Source organism: Mytilus galloprovincialis, chromosome 4 (assembly GCF_965363235.1).
Source record: "Mytilus galloprovincialis chromosome 4, xbMytGall1.hap1.1, whole genome shotgun sequence".
NCBI classification, from domain to species: Eukaryota; Metazoa; Mollusca; class Bivalvia; order Mytilida; family Mytilidae; genus Mytilus; species Mytilus galloprovincialis.
In genome coordinates, this window is record NC_134841.1 from 62,919,230 (window position 1) to 62,930,531 (window position 11,302).

At 31.9% G+C, this 11,302-nt stretch overlaps 1 protein-coding gene across 1 annotated transcript; it reads left to right on the forward strand.

Moving 5' to 3' along the window:
- The first annotated feature begins 336 nt into the window (after positions 1-336).
- Positions 337-10,871, forward strand: LOC143072664 (peroxidasin homolog). Its single transcript, XM_076247713.1, has 6 exons — positions 337-467; positions 2,071-2,175; positions 4,857-4,952; positions 7,100-7,808; positions 8,450-8,728; positions 9,482-10,871. Exons 1-6 carry the CDS (start codon positions 419-421, stop codon positions 9,723-9,725), a joined length of 1,482 nt encoding a protein of 493 aa, XP_076103828.1. The 5' UTR covers positions 337-418; the 3' UTR covers positions 9,726-10,871.
- Positions 10,872-11,302: the final 431 nt, after the last annotated feature.

Genomic DNA, 11,302 nt, shown 5'->3' on the forward strand with positions numbered 1-11,302 from the left:
TGGTATTTAGTATGCAGTGTGAACATTGGCACATATAATTTACATAGATATTGATCAGCTATGAATCTTTAGTCATGATTCGTTGACTTTGAATATTTTCATAACTTACATGTTATAGTATTGCTATTCCAATTGCAATATTTGCCTGATTAAAATTACAAAAAAGGCAAGACAGATCTCTGTGATAACAGCTTACTAAAGAAATTTGCATCATTTCAATACTATTAGTTTACCTGTTAATCTTTCGAAGAAGAAGAAAAAAACGAAATAAATTTGTAGAAGATTCTACAAAATAGTCTTGAAAGTAATCATTATAACCATCATGCATTGTAGACCCAACAATTCAGATTGTTTTACGTTCACTATACCTGGTGACGACCCTTACCATCGGAATATACTAGGAACTAATAGGAGATGCATGAATTTTGTTCGATCTGTAGCGGCATGTGACCTTGGTTGCAATTTAGGTAAGTTTCTAAATTAATTTTAATCCGGAATATTAACCCACGAGAGGGGAAATATATATTTTAGAACTGATACATACATACATATATATCGAATAACATTCTAACGCCAAGCAACAATCGCTTTTTGATTGTGACTTCATTTGTTTTTAATTGTGATGTCAAAGTGTAAGGGAACCTGTGTAATGGTGGACACATTTGCATACAAGAGTAAATACGTCTATTGAACTTCCAAAAATGTAAGAAAGCTTTTAAAATATTTACAGCCGGATATAAAAAAAATGGCTTGACACCTTATCATCTTAGTAATTCATCCAATAATGATGTTTCCTGATGTAAACAATAAATCTAGATCTGTCTTCAAATACTCATTGGCTAATAAGCAACACTCTCTACAAATGTTTTTTCAAAATTTGTTTTCTTTCAAAGGGTATAAATTCCTAAAAAAAAACATGTAAACAGGCTTACAGAACAAATCAACAGTAATAAACGTGTCCCAAATCTGTCAATACTATGACATCATACTCCCTACCAATCAACATTTTTTTTTAAATTAACATTCCACTGTAAATTCAGAAACTATTGCGTAAGTTATTATTCCGATTTTTGAAGAATAGACAAAAAATGCGAAATTTATTATTGCGAAGTTAGACATATCTACATACATATATAACTAATGTTATCTCAACTGATCGGGCGGAACATATGTTTTAATCTGCATATGGGCAGTCTATTTGAATATGTGTGGGATAAGGTTGATTGTCGTTATAATTATTATTGAATTCTAATCACCTATCAGTTTTATCAAACGCATATACAAAAGAACTGAATATATGAATAGGACGAATAACTAGACACTTCATTGAAAAGTTTATCCCAAAACGCCTGTCTATAGATTGACTCGTCTTAATTAAGCGAACTTCTTAAACCCCGCCCAGTCAAGTGAGATAAATCTAGTTATATATGTATGAAGTTTTAAAATGCGAGTTCTTATTTTAGCGAAACTAACCAAGCTGCATTATTCGTATTTATAGAAACCTCGCAAATTTCTGAATTTACAGTTTTCGTTAAAATTGTCAACAACAGTAATACACAGTACGCTGTAACACCTGTCATCACTACAAATAACAAATCCTTTTGAACATTTGTCAACAATGGCAAACTTTTAATCAACCGTGCTAGTAAATTTGGAGCCCTTTATAGCTTGTTGTTCGGTGTGAGCCAATGCTCCGTGTTGAAGGCCGTGCATTGATTTATAATGGTTTACTTTTATAAATTGTTATTTGGATGGAGAGTTGTCTCATTAGCACTCACACCACATCTTCCTATATCTAATTAGCAATCCCTCGATGCTTGCTTCAGTATTCATCGACTTCCAATTTAATCATAAGCCTGGTCCTTTGATAACTATCAAAAGCTCTTTTTTAGCCTGAGAAGGAGATATTGTACTTCAACATTTCTACACATAGGGAGTTTAAAAAAAAGTTACATCGAGCAAAACAGTCATTGAAGACTAAATAATGAAAAAGTGATTACAGAGAAAATTCCTACTTAGAAGTACTATCTTAAAACTAGTAGTGACTGACTATACATGTCTATATTGCAGGTTATCGGGAGCAGATTAATGAACTGACACATTATATCGATGGTTCTGGTGTATATGGTTCTACTGTTGAAGAATTAAATGCATTAAAAGACCCTACTGATAATGGTAAAGTATAATTAACTTTAAAACATACAGATTTATTTTTAAAGCATTTTTAAGCGGCGTATATAATGCATTTGAGAAACAGAGATTTCTTAGAATAGTGTTACCCTAGCGAACAGTGTACGAACCGCACAAAAAATGACATAGTACACACGACAAGACACATAGTAGACCTTTTATAATTAAATTACGGTAGTAAATATTCTGTAAATCATTCCGTTTCCGTTTGTAAATAACTGTCTGTCAAACTTCATTATACACCTTTGATTATGTTTTATCTTGTCCTGTTGGTATTTTTTTACTAACTTGAGTGCCATCATTATTAGTATTTTGTTTTCAACCAGGGATTATAGTAACAACAAGTCCCCTTGAGGAAGTATTCAGATTTTTCTAAATCTTTTATCCATGCTGAAATAAATTTTAAGATGACATGTGTGTCTTTCGCCATCTTGGATTGTAAATAACTGAGAACGTAAGTTAGCAAAATTTGATGCAGGAATGCCGATTACTAATATGAATTTTCATTTTAAATAACACATGTATAAGATTATAACTTATGAATATTAATATTTTTACAGGTTTAGATTTTTGCTTCATTTTTAATGTTTAAACATTACGCACAATGTTGGTGACGTTTTCAGATTTCACGTACCCGACACTTAAAAAGGCCTTAAACAAGAAAAAATATAGGAAAGATCAAGTGTTATTATGTGTAAAAAACATTTTAAGCACTACAAAAATTAAGTTACAGATAATTTATCGGTTTTTATTCAGTTTTGTCAATCTGTTTACCTAATCCTAACAAGAAAAATCTTGTATTTTTCGTGTAGACGGGTAACATCATAATGATGTTCTTTGAGTATTCCTTCTTTTTTCGGGTACTTATAGGTATGTAAAATATAATATTGCTACACCATTGGGAAGAGGAGCGTAAGGGCTTTTGGGTGACATGTGTCTAAAAGTTAAATAACGCAATTTTTGGACCGAGTAGGCGTTGAAAGAAGTCATTTTTGATTGTAGACACCAAGAAAAGATATCACTCCCTTAAGGCACAACAGTTTAGAATGCATTTATAGCGAGAATATTATATTCTCAAATTGACGATAGCGCATATCCTTTTGTAAAACAAGTTTGGAAAATTCTATGAAAGCAAAGAAATCTAATGTAAATGAGCGAATCCCGTAAAAACATCGACATCATTTCCAAAAACCTAGCCTAAAGTACACTGTCACAACAACGTTTTAAAAACTTTTTATAAAAAGAAATTATCAACATTGATTAAAAATGTGCAAAACTTTTCATTTAGTCAGAAAATATAACATGCCTCCTATTTTATTACATCTGAACGGCATTTATTCGGACAATTATCTCATTTATATAGCATTAAACAAAAAAATATTGAGCATAAGAACCTTAGAGGTCGCCCGTCACAAAAAAAAAATAACCAATGTTTTACGTTAGTAATTCCGGTGTTGGTTATAGAAAACAACAAAAAATAATGTGTTTTGCATTTTAGATCGGAGGATAAAGCCAACATGATAAATTCCAAATAAAAAAAAAATATTCGATGCTTTAAATAATATTTTTATCGATTAGTATCGAATATCGATGCATTGAAAGAGTGTCTACCAAAATGTCACCATGAAAGCGTTTTCAATTTTTCTTAGAATTATTAAGGACAAGTTGTTACTAATCTTCAAAAAAGAGTAAAAACAACATAAATGTTTCGAAAAACATCTCTATAAAGTCAAATTCCTAAGTAAGGTAAGTAGGGGACAGAGTTTGGTGTTTTCTCACATAATTTGTTCATTCGTTCAACTCGTTAAATATTGCTGTTTGATTTTTTAAAAAAACATAATGAGCAAAAATACTTTACCGATGTTTACTAGGTATGTACCGTAAGACGATACATATACGTGTACTTATGTTAATTAAGAAACGTGAAATAAAATATATGGCAACGTTTGGAATGAATCATTTATGGTGATTTTTTTTGTAATTTGAATGTCACTTGTTGCAGATATATAAAAAAAATCTCCGAATTTGATTCATTGCTGTTGTGCCGAAGTTTGCGTTAATTCCTAAAACGATCATTATTCTAATTGATACGAATATTATTCAAGTCATATTTAAATTTCCTCTTTGGTCTCCGGAAGATTTGTGTAAATATGTTACGTTTGTTATCCCTTTTTCGTCGGTGATCTTCTATCAGAATTTCTCAGTAAAGCTAGCATTAGAAAGGATAAGAAATAATATCAACGGGGTATAGAAATTTGGTTATCTGTGTTTTCTTCCGACCGGCAGTACAACCCTTACCAACGAGGGGGAGTCACTATATCTTTGTGGAATTTGTAAATATCCTCCTTTCCCATTGCTTTTCCAATTTTCTGGCTCTAGATCCAAGTCGACCAATATTGAATGACCTATCTACAGTACTTGTTTTTGATTTTTCTCGTTCAAAATATGCGTGAAAAATTTTCTTTTCAGCAAAAAATAATCAATCAATCTAGTTAATAAGTAACTGTTTGCAATACAACGTTAATTGATGCGTGCATCTTCATAAGTTTATTTTTTGAGGATGCTGTTTAGAATTCACTTCAACATGTATAGACCATTTCAATAATTACAGTCTATGTTTGAGGATGCAATAGTGTATCTGATATGAAACATTTTTGTGATTACAGGAATGATGTTAGTTTCGACAGATGATAAGCTGCCTCTTGATAACTCTGATACTCTTAGTTGTACAACGGATGCAGATAAAACATGTTTTAGAGCAGGTAGGTTTTAATCAGGGATCTACAGATTTTAATTTTCATTGGAGTCCGGTATTTTTGTTGTTTTACATTTTAGTATTTTAACGAAAAATACGTTTGTATGCATGTCCCAAGGACATCAGAACTGATCTTAAATTTCGCAACACATGTGTACAATTTAAGTACCATTCTGTACAAGAATTCGGCAATGAGTTGAAAATCATTTTTTTTTTCAATTTGGTCATTATTGCATTCAAACATATTCAATACACATAGAAAACAACTTAAAAGCTTTATAAAGTTATACTGAAGCATCTGTCACTTAGATTAAAAAAAATATTAAAATTTTACCGCCATTTTTCCATAGTGCTTTTCAACAAAATTTAGCCTATCTATATCTTTAAAAGGCAAACTTTACAAACACTTTGACATTATTTATACCCATATTATTAGACGCGAGGAAGTACTTAAAATTGTGAAGGATCAGAGAAATACGAAAAATGGCCTCTTGTAACCAGGAATCAATAGTTTTAAGGAATTATAAAAAATTGTATGTTTTGTATATAAATGAGTTTTGGGGATCACCTAAGAATCATAGAAAGAATTTAGTACGTAGGAGATGGTTGGACTGGAATCGTGAGATTTGGTTCAAACCCAATCATTTCTTTAAAAGAGCATGCAGGACGATGTCAGTCAATCGACAATGTATTCAATAGGAATAGTCAAAATAAAGCTTGTTTTCAAAAGTATAAACGGATATGGATTTTTTTTGTAGACATATACCTCAAAGTTCTGTGCATTTTTTTATTCGACTTTCGAATGTTTTCAAAACAATTGGATGAGTACGAAAGACATTGCGTCTATATAGTATATGTTTGCTTTCGAAGATTTTAACATAAGGTTATATGTCGTACATGTACAGTCAATCACTATGTTCGAACAGTATTTTTAATTAAAGCTTTTTTTATATTTAAATAATTCAGTTTTCACAACGTATAATATACTCTCCAGTGCATTATATCCTATAGTCGGATATGTTTGTTGTTGCGTGAGTTTGTATTTTGTTTTGTTCCCTATTTTACTTTTTCTTTTTTGGTGATATTCCTTTTCCATTTATTACGGTGTGCATATTCAGTTTCATTTTAATCATGAATACCCTTCATCGATCCTGTCGATACTATGTACTGATATACTAGTATTGCACAAGGTCATTTAAGGTACTGATACCGAATTTCGAGGAATATTTAAAAATGAAAGACCTAATCAAATGGCAAAATCAAATGCTCAAGTACAATTAATTTTCTCTGACTACTAAATACTTCATTAAACGTAATTCCGTTGTATGTTTACTCATTAATTATTTACTCTAGGAACATATGTTTTATCTTTTAATGAAATGTAATTTAAACTACAGCTTTCAGTTACTACACATACCCATTAATCGGTACTTTGAGTTTTTAAATTATTTGTTTAGTGCCTTGTGACATCTTGATACATAAAGAGAATGCAAATCTGTTTTTACAGTTTGTGTTTCACTACCTCCCAATGCTATGGTAAGGTCGAACGCTAACAATTATGTTTAACTACGGTCTATTCTTATTAAGTTTGTTCTAAGTTGTAATTCAGCTGTTGTCGGTCGATAAGTGATGCAGGTCACATTTGTTTTCATGTATTTTCTATGTTTCATTTTCAGCATATGAAAAGAAGTCCATCGAAATGGGAATTGAAATTAAGTCCTAAGATTCATTATTTGTTATCAATGCTCTGTATAGCGGGAATTTCTCGCTACATTGAAGACCTGTTGGTGACCTTCTGCTGTTGTTTTTTTCTATGGTCGGGTTGTTGTCTCTTTGGCACATTCCCCATTTCCATTCTCAATTTTATCAAGGCAATAAAAACAAATAATTATAAAACTACAAGTTTAATTTTGCATTCGGCATTCTGCGTGCAATTTTATTTTGAATTTATAGAATAAAATGTATAATGCAAAGGTAAATTTTCTTTTATTTTCTAATCTAAAGTTATCATTTCTGTATTGATATTTTTGGTGGAGTATTTCTGGTTAAATCCAAGAACATAGAACCTGATCGCGTACCAGAAAACAATTATATTGAGAAAAATAAAATACTGTTTCCTGTAGCTTTTAAAAATATGTTTTCTCTACGATACAGGTGATGTGAGGGCCAATACACAACCCGCTCTCAGTTCCCTACACACCATTTGGGTCAGAGAACACAATCGAATCGCCCAGCATTTCAAAAATAGTCCAGAATGTTATAACTGGACTGGACAACAAATTTTCGAGGAAACTAGACGCTACGTTGCGGCTGAAATTCAACATATAACCTATAATGAATTTTTACCCAAACTGTTAAGTGAAGAAATCCGTGAACAATTTGGTTTGGTACCATTATGTGATGGACATTTCACTGACTATGACCCAACCGTGCGGCCAATGATCCGGAATTCATTTTCAACGGCAGCATATAGAATGGGACATAGTTTAATAAAGGATAACTTTACCTTTCCCAGCAATGATTTTGATCTTCACGTGCATTTGAACAAACCTGATTTATTATACGAACCGAGTGGAATAGAACGTTGTATGCGAGGTATGTATGAAACGAAAGCACAATCAATTGACGAGAAGATGACGAGAGAAGTCACTTGGAAACTGTTTGAAACTATAGCAGGAAATGGCGGGGATTTGGCAGCTTTCAACATTCAGCGAGGTCGAGATCATGGACTTCCGTCATATACTACGTGGCTACATTGGTGCACAAATAAAACAGTACAAAATGAGAACTTTAACGCTGGTGAAGAAGGGGGTCTTTTTTATCACAGTGCGGCAGCCGCGGCAAAGCTGGGCAGAGCTTATGCGTAAGTAACCCAAACATGTGTAGTTATAAAAGTATGAAAACTAAAAAAACAAAACAAAAAACAAGCCTTATAAGGGTATCAATTGTAAAGTTTTGTATTTAAATAGAAAAAAATATGTCGAACACACACAATTTGTACAATAAGTTATAAAAAGTGAAAACAAAAACGTTATTACTCTCATGCGTCATAATCGATTTACCTTCACCAAGAACGTTTAAAGCCGAATATTTGAAATCCATGAAAGGAAAATGACCTAAATAGTTGAAGAACTATATATCAAAGAGGACCTGAAAAATAGACATTTTTTCCTAATATCAATTTTGCCTGATAGAGTAACAAAGTTTTATAAGATGCTAAACATTATACCTTAGTGTAAGCTCCAATCAAATAACTGCAGACTTAGCTCTGTTGGCTTTGGATTTTGAAGATTTTGTAGTTTGTCATACCAAAGTTATGGGTAATTTAAGTTTTTTTTTCAAAATACTTTTCACCTTTGAGCATCTTCATGCAAGCTTTTCTACAAAGCCATTTCATTTGACTGTCTACCACTTTTTCATTGATATCATATCTTCTTTTTGTTGTTAACAATGAACAACCAACATATGCATATACATATATATATATATGACCTCATCTTATAGGTACACTTGTGATATAGAATTGTTTCCTGGAGGTATATCGGAAGAACCCTTGCCAGGCAGCAGATTAGGACCAACATTTACATGTATTCTAGCTTTACAGTTTAGAGCCCTTAAATATGGCGATAGATTCTTCTATGAGGGGAATACTCCACTAAATCCACATCCATTTACACCACAAGAACTTGAAGGTTTCCGTCCAATAACAATGGCAAAGATAATATGTGCAAATACAAATATTGAACAGATACCACGAGATGTGTTTTTAGAACCTTCAGAAAGGTTAGTTCGTCTATCGTGTTTGTGCTTACAAATAACATACAAGACGGCCTCCCAAATCAATCATAAAACTGAACAAACAAACAGACAAACATACAAAGAAAAAATACGCACACAGTACAGCTCAAGTAATTTTGATCTCGTTATGACGTTCCTTAAATTTGAAATTATCAAGTATTACTATTCAAGCAATGATCATTCTCTTTTTTTTCGGTATAAAAATCAATCTTTTTGCAAACATATTGATAAGTCTGAGTCGTTCTTTTAAACTAGGCTTCCAAATTTGGGATCAATCACAAGCATATAGCAAATTAGAGAGTAAAATTACAAAAAACCCCGAATTTCCAGAAAGCTCAAACACATTAAACGAATTGATAACAATTGTCATACTCCAGACTTGGTTCAGACATTTTCTGATGTAAAAAAAGTTTAATCTGCTTTTATAGCTAGCTAAATATCTCACTAGTATGACAGTCGCATAAAATTTAATTATGTTGATAACAATGTTAAAAAAACCAGGCATAATAAGAAAAAAGTAAACAAACGTGGTACAGCAGTCACCTTGGCGTTATAATTTTAATCACTATAAACACAACCAAATATGCCAACAACAAAAACAAACACGACACACGTTAATGCATAAATTTACTATTAATAACACAATGACAGATGTATAAGAAAGGAGCAACGTCAAATAGATATTATTTAGTAAATTTCTTTATTTAGAAATCAGTAACTTTTCATATATATTTTCAGTAATCCGTTAGTGAATTGCTCGGATCTTCCAGATATCTGTTTCCCTAAAAATGGTGGATGGAGCGATTGGAAAGATAGTTGTTGTAGTAACTGTTGTACCAGACAACAATACAGATCATGTGATAATCCTCCACCCAATGAATGTGGGAAACCATGTGAAGGATACGATTTCAGATACAAAAGCACGTGCCACTATGGCGGCGGCTGTTGTCACTACGGTGGTGATCACCACGACGGCCATTAGATTCTTCATCAAGTAAACAGTAGAATGAGATAAACCTTCTAAAAATGTATCGTAAAGTTAAACACTTGATCTTTTGTTAATTTTATTTTGATCTTTTGTTAGTTTTAATCAGTTTTTTTTTGTCAACTATAAGTTTATGATTTTAAATGAGTAATGCTAAAATGTCACAATTTGTGGATGTGATGCTTTAAAAGTATCAAAATACTGAAATCATTTGGGTATCTACAACAGGCAGAGCTGACCATTGACAATTGTATCTGTTTTATTTAAACCCTATCTTTTAACTTTTCAATCGTTTAGTCAAGAACGAAAGTGACAAACATTATTTTAGGAACACGTGTTGTTTGCAAGGAAATGTAACTTGGGAATTCTAATTTCCCGGGGGTATCACCAGCCCAGTAGTAAGCACTTCTGTGTTGACATGAATAATCGTTGATATTGTCATAACTATAAATTAACTGTTTACAAAACTTTACATGTTTTGAATACTAAGGCTTTTCTACCTCAGGAATAGATTACCTTAGCTGTATTAAGCAAAACATTTAGCATATTTTGGTACGCAATGCTCTTCAATTTCGTACCTTATTTGGGCATTTGAACTTCTTTTTGTTCGAGCGACACTGATGTCTTTTGTAGACGAAACGCGTGTCATGCGAAAATACAATATTACAATCCTAGTATTTATGATGGGTTTATTTTCTTGTTAGGTTTATTAGATTGTGACCTGACAGATTTATTTGAAACAGACAGAAAGATATGACAGAAACCCTAAAAAATGTTTAACTATGAAGAGTAACTTGTTGAGTGAAAAGGTGTTCCGTTTTTTGATTAAAAGAATGATACTTAATTAATTTGAGTAATTATATGTCAGTCTTAATGTTTCAGAATTTTATATAAGTCAAATTGTATGTTTAAGTCTTAACCTTATTTCATAGTGCTTAATATACTAATTTATGTAACATACCGTTTACTTTTGTGATGTGTCAAAAGAGGGACGAAAGATACCAGAGGGACATTATTTTTTTTCTTTTTGAATGCTTAGTAATTTTATAACAATTCTGTAGCTTTCGTGTAACAGTATATTTAGTTTCTTTTTAGGAATATTACTTAACCAGCGATTTAAAAATAAAATCAACTGTCTCAATTATGAAACTGTAATTTGATTTTTTTATGTCACTTTGGAGAAAAGATGATAATGATAATTATTCATTGACTTTCATTGTTACGGTGTACAGTCAGTATACATTGTAAGATACAAGAACTCCAACTAGTTTCTTTAAAACGACCGAGATCAAGTCCTTTTCTGGTTTAATTAATGTTGTTCAATCTTATTTTTCTTTGTAGTGTTCTGCGGACTGTTTGTCTTTACTCTATATGTTTTTTTTAAGTCCTTAGTATTTATTATCAACTTTCAGACACATAAAGTGTTACAAAAAAGGATTCATGAACAAATTGTCGGTTGTTCAACAAAACAGTGGTCAGCATTGCATGCATGTTCAGGTTGATGACAAATCAACAATCAATTCATTAGGTTATGTACTATAGTAATTGCCATCCGGGACGAACGTTAGTGAAAG

Coding starts and splice junctions, on each gene's coding strand:
- LOC143072664 (XM_076247713.1), top strand. CDS start 419: ATGAATTTTGTTCGATCTGTAGCGGCATGTGACCTTGGTTGCAATTTA. Junction 2,176..4,856: donor AAAAGACCCTACTGATAATG/GTAAAGTATAAT, acceptor TTGTGATTACAG/GAATGATGTTAGTTTCGACA. Junction 8,729..9,481: donor TTTTTAGAACCTTCAGAAAG/GTTAGTTCGTCT, acceptor ATATATTTTCAG/TAATCCGTTAGTGAATTGCT.